This window comes from Coregonus lavaretus (genome assembly GCF_964263955.1).
Source record: "Coregonus lavaretus genome assembly, contig: HAP1_SCAFFOLD_588, whole genome shotgun sequence".
Lineage (NCBI taxonomy): Eukaryota > Metazoa > Chordata > Actinopteri > Salmoniformes > Salmonidae > Coregonus > Coregonus lavaretus.
In genome coordinates this window covers 51097-71295 of record NW_028158031.1, presented here as the reverse complement: position 1 = coordinate 71295, position 20199 = coordinate 51097, and the positions used below count along the sequence as shown (strand labels likewise).

General features: G+C 48.1%; 1 protein-coding gene across 1 annotated transcript; it reads right to left on the bottom strand.

The window, feature by feature from the left end:
- Positions 1-185: 185 nt before the first annotated feature.
- Positions 186-18862, bottom strand: LOC311124490 (tyrosine decarboxylase-like; the record flags this gene model as incomplete). The annotated part of the gene is made up of 12 exons (XM_084198629.1): positions 18399-18862; positions 16368-16546; positions 15967-16080; positions 15533-15655; positions 14404-14547; positions 14023-14166; positions 12144-12210; positions 11569-11731; positions 9455-9545; positions 8819-8917; positions 6625-6726; positions 186-1832 (listed from the first exon to the last, which is right to left on the bottom strand). The coding sequence occupies exons 1-12, from the start codon at positions 18424-18426 to the stop codon at positions 186-188; spliced, it is 2901 nt and encodes a 966-aa protein (XP_084054755.1). The 5' UTR covers positions 18427-18862.
- Between the last annotated feature and the right edge of the window lie 1337 nt (positions 18863-20199).

Genomic DNA, 20199 nt, shown 5'->3' with positions numbered 1-20199 from the left:
TGTGGTAAATATTTGGTAGGGAGACTACAGGGTCGTATGTATCTGGCACCAAATGGAAGAAAACGTATTGGACCAAGGTGGGACTACCTGAACTTGTACAATAAGAAACATTCATTTTCATTTTCCATTGCAAAACATTTTGCTACGGTGTGGCCTAATGAATACAACCCAGGAGCTAGCCCTGGCTACAGTAGAGCAGGAAAGTTAGTGGCAGCTGCTTTAGTCACAGAGGAACAAGACCAACAGCTGAGTCTCCTACACCCAGAGGAGGACCAGGGCTTTGGGGCAATCTGAAGTCCCCTGACAGGGCAGCACGCCTGGTAGCGCCCACACTGCACCCACAGGTGGCAGAAACTGGGCAAGCTGTAGAACTTGGTGAGCTTCCTCAGGACCCGCTGGTTCGAACTGGTTGGAGAAGGCCTCTCTGGGATCTGAAAGAGGCCTGAGGTGCTGGGGCTGGAGGAGAGAGGCCTGAGCTGGGTGTCCTTTAGGGGGTGGATGAGGTCTGGGTCTTTCTGTCCAGGCTGGGAGTCAGTGATAGAGCTAGAGAGAGGCTTAGCGAGGGGGTCAGTGTTATGGCCAAACAGGGGCCCAATGGGGCCAGGTAAGGGCTCACTGCTGCAGCTCAGAGAGCGTACTGTCCTCCTCGGCCTGTTCTCAGACCCGCCCTTTGCTTTATCCATCCAGAACTGTGGTTGGACCCTCTGAACTCTGAAGGCAGGAGGACAGGGGATCTCCTCAGGGCAGTCTCTGGCTCCTGTCTCTGGGTCCTGGCTGGTCTGGAACTGGCCGGTCCCTAGCTCTCTGGGTCCTGTCTCTGGGTCCTGGCTGGTCTGGAACTGGCCGGTCCCTAGCTCTCTGGCTCCTGTCTCTGGGTCCTGGCTGGTCTGGAACTGGCCGGTCCCTAGCTCTCTGGGTCCTTTTCTGGGGCTGGTCTGTGTCTGGCCGGTCCCTAGCTCTCTGGGTCCTGTCCTGGGGCTGGTCGTCTGGCCGGCCTCTAGCTCTCTGGGTCCTGTCCTGGGGCTGGTCTGTGTCTGGCCGGCCTCTAGCTCTCTGGGTCCTGTCCTGGGGCTGGTCTGTGTCTGGCCGGCCTCTAGCTCTCTGGGTCCTGTCCTGGGGCTGGTCTGTGTCTGGCCGGCCTCTAGCTCTCTGGGTCCTGTCCTGGGGCTGGTCTGTGTCTGGCCGGTCCCTAGCTCTCTGGGTCCTGTCCTGGGGCTGGTCGTCTGGCCAGCCTCTAGCTCTCTGGGTCCTGTCCTGGGGCTGGTCTGTGTCTGGCCGACCTCTAGCTCTCTGGGTCCTGTCCTGGGGCTGGTCTGTGTCTGGCCGACCTCTAGCTCTCTGGGTCCTGTCCTGGGGCTGGTCTGTGTCTGGCCGGCCTCTAGCTCTCTGGGTCCTGTCCTGGGGCTGGTCTGTGTCTGGCCGGCCTCTAGCTCTTTGGGTGTTTTCAGTGGCTCATCTTCTGTGTCACTGATGGCCTTTTCAATCTCGTTTGGTTCCCTAGTCATGAGAGAGGCAGCCAAGCCCTCCGCTGCTGCCGTTGTGTGATACCCTGAGTCACTGTGTGTCTCTGACAGATTCTTAACAGTTCTTCTGACTGGAGACTGCTGCTCCTCCATTTTACTGACCGCCTGTTTCTCGGCCTCCTCGGACAGAAGGTCGGTGGCCATTTTGCGAATGATATTCCAGTCCCTGATGATGTCATCTGAGGTGGTCAGCTGTGACGTCACGGTGAAGCGGATGATGCGTTTCCTGTCGATGTCGGCGGGGACAAGGTACATGGTGCCGGACCGCGTCAGTCGCTGTAGCAACTCCTGAGTCAGGGCATTCCCTTTCTGAAACAGAGAGAGAGGGGGGGGGGGGGGGGGGGGACAGAGAGAGAGGGGGGGGGGGGGGGGACAGAGAGAGAGGGGAGGGGAGGGAGGGGGGGACAGAGAGAGGGGGGGACAGAGAGAGAGGGGGGGGTGAGACAGAGAGAGAGGGGGGGACAGAGAGAGAGGGGAGGGGGGGGGTGAGACAGAGAGAGAGGGGGTGGGGGGGGAGGCAGAGAGAGAGGGGGAAGGCAGAGAGAGAGGGGGGGGGAGGCAGAGAGAGAGGGGGGGGGCAGAGAGAGAGGGGGGGGGGAGGCAGAGAGAGAGGGGGGGGGGGGACAGAGAGAGAGGGGGGAGGCAGAGAGAGATAGATTTGACAGTTGAGGGACACCTGTGTTTGGCCCTTTTCTCATTGACGGAAGTTTAAGGAGAGGCAGTGCGACAATATTTAAATTGACATAATATGTAAATAAGCTCTGTATGTATAACATAAAATAGGCCCATTTATTCGTGTTCTGAGAAAATGTGAATGTAATCAAATTTGGTTTATATTCAGACTTCATGTTGCTAGGCTACCTAGGCCTTTTTAATCCAAAATGATTGACTGGAATTAATCAATCAACATTAATAGTGATGACATACTGTATGAGTATACCTTTAATTACAGATGCAAAGGCCTAACGATGCAACCCTGCATACAGCAAGCTCCGCCCTGTTAGTTCTATTGTCCAATCGCAGTTGCTGTCTCTTTTTCTGCGTAAAGGACCACCCCTGTTAGTTTAGTTTTCAAATAGAATCCATATGAACAGGTACAAGGTCTCTGCAGTTTGACAGGGTTTTAATGTTTTCATCCTACCTCGGGCCAGGAGTTTTTCCAGGAGGTAAAACAACACATGACCTGACCAGTGGTGTAGTGGAGGGTACAACAGGCAAGTAAATGCAGTCTACCTTAGTTGCCCAACAGTTTACCCACCTTTTGCGGAAAAATGCATTAAAAGTATAGGGAGCATTACGTTTTTTCACTGTGACCGGCGATCAGTTTACATTGATCAGATAGCTGACCGGCGATCAGTTTACATTGATCAGATAGCTGACCGGCGATCAGTTTACATTGATCAGATAGCTGACCGGCGATCAGTTTACATTGATCAGATAGCTGACCGGCGATCAGTTTACATTGATCAGATAGCTGACCGGCGATCAGTTTACATTGATCAAATAGCAGACCGGCGATCAGTTTACATTGATCAGATAGCTGACTGGCGATCAGTTTACCCACCCATTTTCTTTACCACTACATCACTGGACCTGATTAGAAAAATAATCTGCTCCCAAAACCGTTTTTTAAAATTTATTTACAGCTGATTTATTGCTATGTCATACGCTACAACTAAGGTCCTGAGTTGGTTAGGTTAGCCTACCAGATCAGGAAAAACTCTGGGCCCCAGGAAAACAATTCCCCCCCCCCCCCCCCCCCCCAACACTCTGGGACCTGTGGAGCAACCTCTGAAATCTCCACACATTGTTACAAATGAAAAAACATATCCTATTTGTATGATCTACTATCTCAAACCATTTTACATGTTTGATGACGGGGGGTTGGGCTTCCATAGTTCTATGTGCCTCAGTGTAGCTGTTAGCTACTCCGACAATTTCAGAATGTAACAGGCTGTTACTGCAATTTCAGTTAAAAACTCAATAAAACAAGTCTCAAATATTAGGAAAATGTCTATACATTTAAAAACATTGCTCTGTGATTACCATTTATACTGTAGGAGTGTCGGGCTGAACGAGACAATTCTGTTTACACCGTCCTGCTTGGACGGGTGGAACTGTCGGGTGAGTGTCATGTGCGACCTACAGAGGTAGCGCTCGAGACGTGAGAATTTCACAAGTTTACACACTATTGTCTCTCGAGAACCTCTCGACATTTCGACAATGACAAGAGACCCTGAGACTTAGTGTGTAAGGAAGGAAAAAATAAAATGGTTCCCTGAATGTAGCCTGAGGAAGGTAACAGGACTCAACGTTGTTCTGCTATGGATTTACTCTGTAGAAGTCAATAAAAGGTGAGTTTTGAATACACCCTTAACTTCTGTTGAATGTTTAGAGTTGGGTTCAATACTTAGGCCGGGATTCAATCTAGTCAGGTTGGAGTTGGACTCAATACTTAGACCAGGATTCAATTCAATCAGGTTGGAGTTGGGTTCAATACTTAGGCTGGGATTCAATCCAATCATGTTGGAGTTGTGTTCAATACATAGGCCGGGATTCAATCCAATCATGTTGGAGTTGTGTTCAATACTTAGGCCGGGATTCAAACCAACCAGGTTGGAGTTGGGTTCAATACTTAGGCCGGGATTCAATCCAATCAGGTTAGAGTTGGATTAAATTATTTTGCCAGGATTCAATCCAATCAGGTTAGAGTTGGGTTCAATACTTAGGCCAGGATTAAATCCAATCAGGTTGGAGACAATGTTCCCACATTAGCGGAGACCTCATTCACGGTAAACGCTGCATATGTAGGCTCAATCGGAAATTACCTTTAAATGGAGCATTGTCGAAAGAGCGTGATCAGATTGAATCCCAGCCTTAGAGTTGGGTTTTCCACGTGAAGGAGTCACACACATACCTGTTACCTCACAGGCTCACACAGACAATGGCTGACCTTTGACCTTCGAACTCCTGGCTGTGATAGCGGTTGATCTCTAAGCTGTATATTGCCATGAACAAGAAGAACCTGTCAATCATTATCCAGCTCAGAGCAATAGACTGGCGTCTGAACTATACAGTATGTTGACAGGTAACCATGACATAAGAACCAGCTACAGTGAGGGAAGAAAGTATTTGATCCCCTGCTGATTTTGTACGTTTGCCCACTGACAAAGAAATGATCAGTATATAATTTTAATGGTAGGTTTATTCGAACAGTGAGAGACAGAATAACAACAACAAAATCCCGAAAAACGCATGTCAAAAATGTTATAAATCGATTTGCATTTTAATGAGGGAAATAAGTATTTGACCCCCTCTCAATCAGAAAGATTTCTGGCTCCCAGGTGTCTTTTATACAGGTAACAAACTGAGATTAGGAGCACACTCTTAAAGAGAGTGCTCCTAATCTCAGTTTGTTACCTGTATAAAAAACACCTGTCCACAGAAGCAATCAATCAATCAGATTCCCAACTCTCCACCATGGCCAAGACCAAAGAGCTCTCCAAGGATGTCAGGGACAAGACTGTAGACCTACACAAGGCTGGAATGGGCTACAAGACCATCGCCAAGCAGCTTGGTGAGAAGATGACAACAGTTGGTGCGATTATTCGCAAATGGAAGAAACACAAAAGAACTGTCAATCTCCCTCAGCCTGGGGCTCCATGCAAGATCTCACCTTGTGGAGTTGCAATGATCATGAGAACGGTGATGAATCAGCCCAGAACTACACGGGAGGATCTTGTCAATGATCTCAAGGCAGCTGGGACCATAGTCACCAAGAAAACAATTGGTAACACACTACGCCGTGAAGGACTGAAATCCTGCAGCGCCCGGAAGGTCCCCCTGCCCAAGAAAGCACATATACAGGGCCGTCTGAAGTTTGCCAATGAACATCTGAATGATTCAGAGGAGAACTGGGTGAAAGTGTTGTGGTCAGATGAGACCAAAATCGAGCTCTTTGGCATCAACTCAACTCGCCGTGTTTGGAGGAGGAGGAATGCTGCCTATGACCCCAAGAACACCATCCCCACCGTCAAACATGGAGGTGGAAACATTATGCTTTGGGGGTGTTTTTCTGCTAAGGGGACAGGACAACTTCACAGCATCAAAGGGACGATGGACGGGGCTATGTACCGTCAAATCTTGAGTGAGAACCTCCTTCCCTCAGCCAGGGCATTGAAAATGGGTCGTGGATGGGTATTCCAGCATGACAATGACCCAAAACACACGCCCAAGGCAACAAAGGAGTGGCTCAAGAAGAAGCACATTAAGGTCCTGGAGTGGCCTAGCCAGTCTCCAGACCTTAATCCCATAGAAAATCTGTGGAGGGAGCTGAAGGTTAGAGTTGCCAAATGTCAGCCTCGAAACCTTACTGACTTGGAGAAGATCTGCAAAGAGGAGTGGAACAAAATCCCTCCTGAGATGTGTGCAAACCTGGTGGCCAACTACAAGAAACGTCTGACCTCTGTGATTGCCAACAAGGGTTTTGCCACCAAATACTAAATCATGTTTTGCAGAGGGGTCAAATACTTATTTCCCTCATTAAAATACAAATCAATTCATAACATTTTTGACATGCATTTTTCTGGATTTTTTTGTTGTTATTCTGTCTCTCACTGTTCAAATAAACCTACCATTAAAATTATAGACTGATCATGTCTTTGTCAGTGGGCAAACGTACAACATCAGCAGGGGATCAAATACTTTCTTCCCTCACTGTATGTGGATGTTGTAGAAACCTATCTCTATACTGTTTTCTGTGTGGGATGGTGAATCCTGTTCACATGTTCCTCAATGGGAGATGTACAGTATATGACACAACACAATACAACACAACAGAACTTTACAATACAACACAACACAATGCAACACAACACAATACAACTTTACAATACAACACAACACAATACAACACAACACAACTTTACAATACAACACAACACAAAATAACACAATATAACACAACACAATACAACAGAACACAACACAACACAACTTTACAATACAATACAACACAACACAACACAACACAATACAATACAACACAATACAATACAATGCAACACAATACAACTTTACAATACAAGTATAGGCCACATACCTTGAGACAGAACACCACCAAGCCAAGGTGTCTCTCAGCAGGCAGGTCAAAGTTAGGGTCACATCTAACCAGGGACTCCAGTAGCTTAGCCATCTCTACACCCTGAAAACACAGAGCAGGGGTCAGTGCCATCTCTACACCCTGAAAACACAGAGTAGGGTTCAGTCACTGGAATGCAGCATCTCACATTACAGAGTAGGGGTCAGTCACTGGAATGGAGCATCTCACATTACAGAGCAGGGGTCAGTCACTGGAATGCAGCATCTCACATTACAGAGCAGGGGTCAGTCACTGGAATGGAGCATCTCACATTACAGAGCAGGGGTCAGTCACTGTAATGCAGCATCTCACATTACAGAGCAGGGGTCAGTCACTGGAATGCAGCATCTCACATTACAGAGCAGGGGTCAGTCACTGGAATGCAGCATCTCACATTACAGAGCAGGGGTCAGTCACTGTAATGCAGCATCTCACATTACAGAGCAGGGGTCAGTCACTGGAATGCAGCATCTCACATTACAGAGCAGGGGTCAGTCACTGGAATGCAGCATCTCACATTACAGAGCAGGGGTCAGTCACTGTAATGCAGCATCTCACATTACAGAGCAGGGTTCAGTCACTGGAATGCAGCATCTCACATTACAGAGCAGGGGTCAGTCACTGGAATGCAGCATCTCACATTACAGAGTAGTGGTCAGTCACTGGAATGGAGCATCTCACATTACAGAGCAGGGGTCAGTCACTGTAATGCAGCATCTCACATTACAGAGCAGGGGTCAGTCACTGGAATGCAGCATCTCACATTACAGAGCAGGGGTCAGTCACTGTAATGCAGCATCTCACATTACAGAGCAGGGGTCAGTCACTGGAATGCAGCATCTCACATTACAGAGTAGGGGTCAGTCACTGGAATGCAGCATCTCACATTACAGAGCAGGGGTCAGTCACTGGAATGCAGCATCTCACATTACAGAGCAGGGGTCAGTCACTGGAATGCAGCATCTCACATTACAGAGCAGGGGTCAGTCACTGTAATGGAGCATCTCACATTACAGAGCAGGGGTCAGTCACTGGAATGGAGCATCTCACATTACAGAGCAGGGGTCAGTCACTGTAATGCAGCATCTCACATTACAGAGCAGGGGTCAGTCACTGGAATGCAGCATCTCACATTACAGAGCAGGGGTCAGTCACTGTAATGCAGCATCTCACATTACAGAGCAGGGGTCAGTCACTGGAATGCAGCATCTCACATTACAGAGTAGTGGTCAGTCACTGTAATGCAGCATCTCACATTACAGAGCAGGGGTCAGTCACTGGAATGCAGCATCTCACATTACAGAGCAGGGGTCAGTCACTGGAATGGAGCATCTCACATTACAGAGTAGGGGTCAGTCACTGGAATGGAGCATCTCACATTACAGAGTAGTGGTCAGTCACTGTAATACAGCATCTCACATTACAGAGCAGGGGTCAGTCACTGGAATGCAGCATCTCACATTACAGAGCAGGGGTCAGTCACTGGAATGCAGCATCTCACATTACAGAGTAGTGGTCAGTCACTGTAATGCAGCATCTCACATTACAGAGTAGGGGTCAGTCACTGGAATGCAGCATCTCACATTACAGAGCAGGGGTCAGTCACTGGAATGCAGCATCTCACATTACAGAGTAGTGGTCAGTCACTGGAATGCAGCATCTCACATTACAGAGCAGGGGTCAGTCACTGGAATGCAGCATCTCACATTACAGAGTAGTGGTCAGTCACTGGAATGCAGCATCTCACATTACAGAGGGAGAAAGAAACAGGCAGGCAGACAGACAGGCAGGCAGGCAGACAGAGAGACAGACAGACAGACAGACATACAGGCAGACAGGCAGAGACAGACAGACAGACAGACAGACAGACAGACAGACAGGCAGGCAGGCAGGCAGGCAGGCAGGCAGGCAGGCAGGCAGGCAGGCAGGCAGGCAGGCAGGCAGAGACAGACAGACAGACAGACAGACAGACAGACAGACAGACAGACAGACAGACAGACAGACAGACAGGCAGGCAGGCAGGCAGGCAGGCAGGCAGGCAGGCAGGCAGGCAGGCAGGCAGGCAGGCAGGCAGGCAGGCAGGCAGGCAGGCAGGCAGGCAGGCAGGTAGGCAGGCAGGCAGGTAGGTAGGTAGGTAGGTAGGTAGGTTACATACGTGTCTGATGTGTCCCTGAAGGTTCTTCAGTCCGAAGGAGCGCATCACGAACCACAGCTTCAGAGAGCGGAACCGTCGACTCAGGGGGATCTGCCAATGCTGACAGACACAGTGGAGCAGGATCAACATTAACATCTATAGTAATATTAAGATCAAGATCAGTTTCAAAATCAAGATCAAGATCCGTTTCAAGAGTTGCATGCTTTCCCGGCAGTGGCTAATGCTAGGACTTGGGTAAAGCTGGTCCCAGATCTGTGTTTAAAGGCAGGAGTAGAAAAACAGTATGTAGTGTGGACCGTGAAGTAACTGTTCAAAAATAAAGTCTGCAAGTTGGTAGGTAGGTATAGATGATAGAGCTTGCAACGCCAGGGTTGTGGGTTCGATTCCCAAGGGAAACCAGCATGAAGAAAGTACGAAAATGTATGCACTCTGGATAAGTGGTCCACTGTAGCTCAATTGGTAGAGCATGGCGCTTGTAACGCCAGGGTAGTGGGTTCAATCCCCGGGACCACCCATACGTAAAAATGTATGCACACATGACTGTAAGTCGCTTTGGATAAAAGCGTCTGCTAAATGGCATATTATTATAAGAGCGTCTTCTAAATGACTAAAATGTCAAATGTAGGTGGTTTGTACCATGAAGTCGGTGGCTTCGTCTGAGTTTTCGTGTCTGAGGTAGACGGGGTCGACACTGAAAGTCTGCTGGAGCTTGTACTTGTCCTTCACCCTGTTGGGACCGCCGTAGAAAAACAACACGTTACTATCTCTCTCTGTCCCCAGCTCGTCCTTCACCCTGTTGGGACCGCCGTAGAAAAACAACACGTTACTATCTCTCTCTGTCCCCAGCTCGTCCTTCACCCTGTTAGGACCGCCGTAGAAAAACAACACGTTTCTATCTCTCTCTGTCCCCAGCTCGTCCTTCACCCTGTTAGGACCGCCGTAGAAAAACAACACGTTACTATCTCTCTCTGTCCCCAGCTCGTCCTTCACCCTGTTAGGACCGCCGTAGAAAAACAACACGTTACTATCTCTCTCTGTCCCCAGCTCGTCCTTCACCCTGTTGGGACCGCCGTAGAAAAACAACACGTTACTATCTCTCTCTGTCCCCAGCTCGTCCTTCACCCTGTTAGGACCGCCGTAGAAAAACAACACGTTACTATCTCTCTCTGTCCCCAGCTCGTCCTTCACCCTGTTAGGACCGCCGTAGAAAAACAACACGTTACTATCTCTCTCTGTCCCCAGCTCGTCCTTCACCCTGTTAGGACCGCCGTAGAAAAACAACACGTTACTATCTCTCTCTGTCCCCAGCTCGTCCTTCACCCTGTTGGGACCGCCGTAGAAAAACAACACGTTACTATCTCTCTCTGTCCCCAGCTCATCCTTCACCCTGTTAGGACCGCCGTAGAAAAACAACACGTTACTATCTCTCTCTGTCCCCAGCTCGTCCTTCACCCTGTTGGGACCGCCGTATTAAAACAACACGTTACTATCTCTCTCTGTCCCCAGCTCGTCCTTCACCCTGTTGGGACCGCCGTATTAAAACAACACGTTACTATCTCTCTCTGTCCCCAGCTCGTCCTTCACCCTGTTGGGACCGCCGTAGAAAAACAACACGTTACTATCTCTCTCTGTCCCCAGCTCGTCCTTCACCCTGTTGGGACCGCCGTAGAAAAACAACACGTTACTATCTCTCTCTGTCCCCAGCTCGTCCTTCACCCTGTTGGGACCGCCGTATTAAAACAACACGTTACTATCTCTCTCTGTCCCCAGCTCGTCCTTCACCCTGTTGGGACCGCCATAGAAAAACAACACGTTACTATCTCTCTCTGTCCCCAGCTCGTCCTTCACCCTGTTGGGACCGCCGTAGAAAAACAACACGTTACTATCTCTCTCTGTCCCCAGCTCGTCCTTCACCCTGTTGGGACCGCCGTAGAAAAACAACACGTTACTATCTCTCTCTGTCCCCAGCTTGTCCTTCACCCTGTTGGGACCGCCGTAGACAAACAACACGTTACTATCTCTCTCTGTCCCCAGCTCGTCCTTCACCCTGTTGGGACCGCCGTAGAAAAACAACACGTTACTATCTCTCTCTGTCCCCAGCTCGTCCTTCACCCTGTTGGGACCGCCGTACAGGTCCCAACAGGGTTGAGTGGAGCGGAGTTCGCCAAAATAGGGCAGATTCCTATTTTCTCTGCCTCGGCTGAGCGGCTTTCACGTGCACGAGCACCGCTGATTGCTCTGCCTGGATAGCTCCATTGAAAATGAATGGGCAACTCCACCGCCGCTTCGTGTCTGGAAAGCCCTTAAGGGTGGTCATAGCTCCTCTCTACCCCCCTCTCTCTTTTTAAAACCTTTTACTGCAGTGGGCTAAATCAGGGTCACACAGAGTGATTCTTGGTAGTCTTTGGAACAAAAGTATACACCTCACACACATGGTTATGGGCTTAAAAAAAGAAGACACCTGTACCATGTCAGATATAGAGTTGAAATGTATTACATTTTGAGTTTGCATCCCAATATAACAAAACCGTTGGACATAGAAACACCGGATTTTCGGCGGTCTTTGAAATAATGTTTATTAATTAAGAAATTATTTTAAATATTCCTCCCTCCCTCCCTCCCTCCCTCCCCTTCCTCTCTCTCTCCCTCCCTCCCTCCCTCCCTCCCTCCCTCCCTCCCTCCCTCCCTCCCTCCCTCACTCCCTCCCTCCCTCCCTCCCTCCCTCCCTCTCTCCCTCCCCTCTCTCTCACCAGAAGGCGGTGCAGTCGAAGTGGACCATCATCCATTTGGAGGGGTTGAACACGAAGGAGTCAGCGTACTCTATGCCCTCCAGAGGACCTCTCAGCTCAGGGCAGAAGAACGCTGAGCCAGCGTACGCCGCGTCCACATGCAGCCACAGACCTTCCTCTGCACCTAGGCCAGGCAGGGGGAGGAATACAAAACAAGTTTTGCAGAGAATCTGGGGGCGGTGGGAGTCCGAGTGGAACTTGAACCTGCGACCCTTATCTGTATTCATACAGCGTCTCAGACTAAGTATAAAGTAGCCTTGCGGGAGTAACGTCTCAGAGTTGGAGTACTGATCTCGGATCAGGTCCCCCCTGTTCATTAAATATTATTCATTATGATCTAAAAGGTCAAACTGATCCTAGACCAGCGCTCTTTACTCTGAGACACTTTATGAATATGGACCCAGGACCCTGAGATTCTCCAAGGTCATACATAGGTAATATGTCATACATGTTATATGTCATACATGTTATGTGTCATGCATGTTGTGTGTCATACAGGTGTGTGTAATAATGAGAGGTTAGAGATGCAGACGTACACACTGGTCCCAGCTCTGACAGGTTGTCAAAGGCACACACCCCCGTGGTCCCCAGAGTGGCAAACAGCTGAAACAACCAACCAAACAAACATGATCATTTGTTTGGTTACAGCCTTGGTTACAGCCTTGGTTACAATCTTGGTTACAACTGTTCACGTTCAGAGGTCATTCAAATTAGGAGGCTAAAACAACCTATGAGCTCTACTGTCAGTAAAACCTTACAATATCTCAGTATTACAGCATTCTAATGTTGTGTCCCCTACCCTTACAGCCACCAGTCCTCTCCTCCTGTCCTCCTGTCCTCCTGTCTTCCTGTCCTCCTCTCCTCCTGTCCTCCTGTCCTCCTGTCTCAGAGTGTCTCCTACCATGAATGACCTACCACCCCCAAATATACCCTACCATGACCTACAACCCCCTAATATACCCTACCATGACCTACCACCCCCTTATATACTCTACAATGACCTACCAACCCCTTATATACCCTAACATTGACCTAATATCTCCTAATATACCCTACCATAACCTACCACCCTGTAATGTACCCTACCATGACCTACCACCCCCTTATGAACCCTACCATGACCTACTGTCTCCTAATATACCCTACCATAACCTACCACCCCCTAATATACCCTACCATGACCTACCACCCCCTAATATACCCTACCATAACCTACCACCCCATTATATACCCTATCATGACCTACCACCCCCTAATATACCCTACCATAACCTACCACCCTGTAATGTACCCTACCATGACCTACCACCCCCTAATATACCCTACCATGACCTACTGTCTCCTAATATACCCTACCATGACCTACCACCCTCTTATATACTCTACCATGACCTACCACCCCCTAATATACCCTACCATAACCTACCACCCCATTATATACCCTATCATGACCTACCATACACTAATATACTCTACCATGACCTACCACCCCATTATATACTCTACCATGACCTACCACCCCCTAATATACCCTACCATGACCTACCACCCCTTATATACCCTACCATGACCTACCATCCCCTAGTATACCCTACCATGACCTACCATCCCCTAGTATACCCTACAATGACCTACCATCCCCTAATATACCCTACCATGACCTACCATACCCTAATATACCCTACCATGACCTACCATCCCCTAGTATACCCTACAATGACCTACCATCCCCTAATATACCCTACCATGACCTACCATACCCTAATATACCCTACCATGACCTACCACCTCCTAATATACCCTACCATGACCTACCATACACTAATATACTCTACCATGACCTACCACTCCCTAATATACCCTACCATGACCTACCATCCCCTAGTATACCCTACAATGACCTACCATCCCCTAATATACCCTACCATGACCTACCATACCCTAATATACCCTACCATGACCTACCACCTCCTAATATACCCTACCATGACCTACCATACACTAATATACTCTACCATGACCTACCACTCCCTAATATACCCTACCATGACCTACCATACCCTAATATACCCTACCATGACCTACCACTCCCTAATATACCCTACCATGACCTACCATCCCCTAATATACCCTACCATGACCTACCACCTCCTAATATACCCTACCATGACCTACCATACCCTAATATACCCTACCATGACCTACCACTCCCTAATATACCCTACCATGACCTACCATCCCCTAGTATACCCTACAATGACCTACCATCCCCTAATATACCCTACCATGACCTACCACCTCCTAATATACCCTACCATGACCTACCATACCCTAATATACCCTACCATGACCTACCACTCCCTAATATACCCTACCATGACCTACCACCCCCTAATATACCCTACCATGACCTACCATGACAGGTACTAGTCCTCTCCTCCTGTCCTCCTGGATGGCCTGTTTCAGAGTGTCTCCTCTCAGGGAGAAGTGGTCATCTGTAGGGAGGAACCTGATCTTCACCAGGGAGATCTGACCTGCCTTCTCCACTGAGGAGTGAGCCTGATGGAGGCCGAGAGTAGACAGACAGATGGACGGACAAACGGACGGACGGACGGACAGACATATAGGTGGGCAGACAGACAGACAGACAGACGGACAGACAGACGGAGAGTCAATCTCTCATTATGCAGTACTCACTGTTTGTTTGTGCGTGTGCAGGTGCATGCGTACAGTAAATGTTTGCAAACGTTGCATATGTGTGTGTGTGTGTGGGTCCCTAACCCATCCCATCTTGACCTGGTCTGATGCATAGGCCACCAGTCTGGAGTTGACCACTGAGTCGTCCAGGTCTCTGTCTGCCACCTCTGTCCTCTTCAGCTGCTGGATCCTGGCCTTCCTGGCAGCCAGCAGAGCTACCAGACTACTCTCACTCACTGTGCTCTGAGAGGAGAGAGGGATGCGGGGAGAGAGGGATGCGGGGAGAGAGGGGAGGGAGGGAGGGAGGGAGGGAAGGAAGGGAGGGAAGGAAGGGAGGAGAGAGGGATGCGGGGAGAGGGGGATGCGGGGAGAGAGGGATGCGGGAGAGAGGGATGCGGGGAGAGGGGAGGGAGGGAGGGAAGAAAGAGGGTTACGGGGAGAGAGGGATGCGGGGAGAGAGGGGAGGGAGGGAGAGAAGAAAGGGAGGAGAAAGGGATGCGGGGGGAGAGGGGGGTAGGGAGAGGGGAGGTAGGGAGGGAAGAAAGGGAGGAGAGAGGGATGCGGGGAGAGAGGGGAGGGAGGGAGGGAAGAAAGGGAGGAGAGAGGGATGCGGGGAGAGAGGGATGCGGGGAGAGGGGAGGGAGGGAGGGAAGAAATGGAGGAGAGAGGGATGCGGGGAGAGGGGAGGGAGGGAGGGAAGAAAGGGAGGAGAGAGGGATGCGGGGAGAGAGGGGTGAGGAAGGAAGGGAGGAGAGAGGGATGCGGGAGAGAGGGGAGGGAAGGAAGGGAGGAGAGAGGGATGCGGGAGAGAGGGATGCGGGAGGGAGGGAAGAAAGGGAGGAGAGAGGGATGCGGGGAGAGAGGGATGCGGGGAGAGAGGAGGGAGGGAGGAGGGGAAGGGAGGAGAGAGGGAGGGAGAGAGAAAGGCATTACATTGAGGTAAATTGAAATTATTTACTGTGCTATGAGAGGAGAGAGGGATGATGGGAGAGAGGGATGAGGGGAGAGAGGGAGGAAGAAAGAGAGAAAGATGAATATGTTAATATGTTGTGTTCATGTGAAATTAAACACCAGGGTTCTCTAATTCACGGTGGTCAGAGAGGAGCGTAGAGGATGGTATTCCCATTCACCACTAGGTGGTGCTGTGAGAGTACATGTCTACCTGCCTCCTCCGGTGCTGTCTAGTTGGTATTGTAAAGGTGAGTATGGTCAGGTGTATCTTTCCTACCTGCAGTATGCCTCCCCCGGTGCTGTCTGGGTGGTGGTGGAGGAAGAAGGAGGGAAGACCCAGGGCTTTACACAACCAGTCCATCACGTTCATCTCCAGCTCTGTACACGCCGGGCTGGAGGCCTGGAAACGACACAACAACATCATGTTATTCTATCATAAATAATTCATCATTAGATTAGAATATCACACTACTATAGGATTTCCTCCAGGAGTTTTCTGTAGCAGATGCTTGTATCCAAAGTAACCCACGGCTCATGTGGGAAACAAACTCACAAACTTCATGTCACAGTTAATGTGCTCCCTGGAAATATCTTTAAAAAAACATGATATTCATGTCTTTAAACCAAAACTTTAGGGGGATAATTAAGTGAGTTAATTTTGTGTAGTTCCACACAAAGTGTAAATAACGTTTGACGTGATAAGATAATTACCCAGGTGAATCCGATGTTGTTAATGGCATCAGCCAGCATGTCTCCTAACATGGAGGGCCAGGAGGTCAAGGCTGGGTAGTACGCATGCATGTGGGGGCTCTGCCAGTGGACCACCTGACCAACACACACACATGCACACACACACACACACACACACACACACACACACACACACATCCACACACACACACACACACACGCACACACACACGCACGCACACACACACACACACACACACACACACACACACACACGCACACACACACACACACCAATATCCTTACAACAAGTTACAGTGATACAGTGAACAATTAATGTTTGACCCACAATGGTCCTGGTAACGTCTCATAGTCACTTGGCTATTGAGGTCCTTGACATGTAATGTGTGAACGTAACGTACCCCAGGCATGATGACCTTCTCTATGTCCCTGAAGATACAGTCCCAGTCCTCCGGGTCAGTGGGGGCGCTGTCTGGCAGCAGCTCTCTCATATAGCCAGGCTTCACCTCAGGGCCCGGGGTCACCCTCCTCTCTCTGATGGTGGTCAGGTACCTAGTGATGTAATCCACCATCTCCTTACCTGGACGAGGAATAACACACAACAGTCAGATTACACAATATTAGATATCATATTATATTATATAGGATGTCAATCACAAACCATGTTCAGCCACTGTTTGAGATCAATGGAAATAGATTTCGGATTATTTAAATCACTGTGTTTTGGCATGATGCCTTTTTCAGGGTATAAAACACAACAGACAGGTTACCGTTACACTCTCTGGTACAGATTAATTAAGATTAGGCTGCTCCTGGACTAAAATCATTCTCAATGGTGATTCCCCATAGAAAGTGTGTTATAGTCTAGGACTAATCTAGGAAACCAGCCCTCTTTCTGTCAAAGTTGTGCTTTAACTGTGCTGTCTCCCTCTTTCAATCCCTTTTGAGAGACTGGTGATCCACCCTACCACTCATTTACATTTTAGTCATTTAGCAGACACTCTTATCCAGAGCAATTTACAGGAGCAATTTGGGTTAAGTGTCTTGCTCAAGGGCACATCAACAGATTATTTCACCTAGTCGGCTCGGGGATTCAATCCAGCGACCTTTCAGTTACTGGCCCAACGCTCTTAACCGCTAGGCTACCTGCCGCCCTCTACACCTGCTCTCTAACCCACAAGCAAATAAAACCCCACCTGTCTCACTATATTAGTAGCAGTTGTGGTAGTAATAACAATTACAACACCTACAATAACTATCTACAATACCAACCATCTACCTACCTACAATAACTACCTACAATACCAACCATCTACCTACCTACAATAACTACCTACAATACCAACCATCTACCTACCTACAATAACTACCTACAATACCAACCATCTACCCACCTACAATAACTACCTACAATACCAACCATCTACCTACCTACAATAACTACCTACAATACCAACCATCTCCCTACCTACAATAACTACCTACAATACCAACCATCTACCTAGCTACAATAACTACCTACAATACCAACCATCTACCCACCTACAATAACTACCTACAATACCAACCATCTACCCACCTACAATAACTACCTACAATACCAACCATCTACCTAGCTACAATAACTACCTACAATACCAACCATCTACCTACCTACAATAACTACCTACAGTACCAACCATCTACCTACCTACAATAACTACCTACAATACCAACCATCTACCCACCTACAATAACTACCTACAATACCAACCATCTACCTAGCTACAATAACTACCTACAATACCAACCATCTACCTACCTACAATACCTACCTACAATACCAACCATCTACCTAGCTACAATACCAACCATCTACCCACCTACAATAACTACCTACAATACCAACCATCTACCTACCTACAATAACTACCTACAATACCAACCATCTACCTAGCTACAATAACTACCTACAATACCAACCATCTACCTACCTACAATACCAACCATCTACCCACCTACAATAACTACCTACAATACCAACCATCTACCTACCTACAATAACTACCTACAATACCAACCATTTACCTACCTACAATAACTACCTACAATACCAACCATTTACCTACCTACAATAACTACCTACAATACCAACCATTTACCTACCTACAATAACTACCTACAATACCAACCACTAACTAGCTACAATAACTACCTACAATACCAACCACCTACAATAACTACCTACAATACCAACCATCTACCTACCTACAATACCAACCATCTACCTACCTACAATACCAACCATCTACCTACCTACAATACCTACCTACAATACCAACCATCTACCTACCTACAATACCAACCATCTACCTAGCTACAATAACTACCTACAATCTAAATACATGGTATAAGCTTTACTCTACACTATATAAAGAAGAAGCCAAGCTTACCTCTGTGGTTGTACTCCTCTGCCTGCATCCTTGTAATAATAGAGTTGTGTCAGCTGACAGAGGTACAGTAGGATAATAGATCAGTGTTTCTCTCTGCTGGTGTTGTGTTGTAGGTTTAGCTCAGAGACAGAGGTACAGACATATATACAGGGCCACCAAGGGAGACCGCCCTGAAGGTCCTGACGTAGACTGATAGAAACTAAGGCTGTTTTCTCTACCTTTCCACCCACAGTTAAATAAACATCAAGGGCTGCAACTCATTTCACGATAGTTGTCCTCTCTCCACCTGCCCTGGTGCGGTGCACTCTGCCTCTCCCCTTCATGGGTCTATCTGTCTGGGATGAATAGGTCAATGTGATGGTCGTGCACGCACGCACACACACGCTCTCTCTCTCTCTCTCACACACACACACACACACACACACACACACACACACACACACACACACACACGCTCTCTCTCTCTCTCTCACACACACACACACACACACACACACCACACACACACACACACACACACACACACACACACACACACACACGTGTTGAAAGTTAATGAATCTTTTGTTCACTCCTCATTTTCCCTCTATGACCTAATATGATCCACTAATGTTGTTTGAAGAGAATCATGTCATCTCTGTAAACAACCTGGTGTTACATGTTTCACTCAGAACACTTGGGGCTATTTCATGGAATCGCTGACTTAAATGCTTCCAATCACACATCACACCGGATGTGGCTTGCGTTTTGAGTACATCTGATTTCTGTAGGCCTAGGGATGTATCCCACATGGCACCCTTTACCCTTATATAGCCATATAGGCCCTGGTCAAAAGTAGTGCACCATAAAGGAAATAGGGTGTCATTTGGGACGCACCCAGGTCCAGGATGTCTCACTCGGCTCAGCCAATGTCTGAGTGAAGAAGCAGATAATAATAATAATAATATGCCATTTAGCAGACGCTTTTATCCAAAGCGACTTACAGTCATGCGTTGTTATCATATGCAGGATGTCCTGCAGAGTCAAACTATCGCCGTACGGTAAACCTCCCAATGACAGATGAATGAAGGGGAATAACTCTTACGACATGTATCCATCCATAAAACATAAAGAATGTGTCACGACTTCCGCCAAGGCTGCCTCCCCTCCTTGTTCGGGCAGGTTTCGGCGTTCGTCGTCACCGGCTTACTAGCTACTGCCGATCCCATTCTCATCACTCTACTTGTCATGTCTTGTCTTGTCAATCACACACACACCTGGTGCTCATTCCCCTAATTAGTATGTGTATAAGTGTTCCCTCTGTTCCCCTTGTCTTTGTGAGTGATTGTTTCATTGTGAGAGCGAGTAGCCCTAGTTATTTTGTTGCTTTGACAAAATCATTTCTGAAGATTATTATATATTTCATGTGATTAGTGATTCATTGTAAGAATTTTTTTTAAATAAACTGTCCCTCCTTTTAAGGTTAACCCTCTTACGTGAACTGAACTCTCGTTTTAAAATGGTGAAACTATTCCTTTTAAAATATTTTTTTATAAAGAAACATTGAACATCTAATAGTCAAATCACAGTGTAAAACAGATGAGCTGCTTTTTGGCCATCTTTTGGTGGAAAACTGAGCGGGTCGAGCACAACACGTCAACCCTGTTAGCAACAGTCAACCCTGTTACCCAACACGTCAACCCTGTTACCCAACACGTCAACCCTGTTACCCAACACGTCAACCCTGTTACCCAACACGTCCCCCCAAGTCAACCCTGTTACCCAACACGTCAACCCTGTTACCCAACACATCAACCCTGTT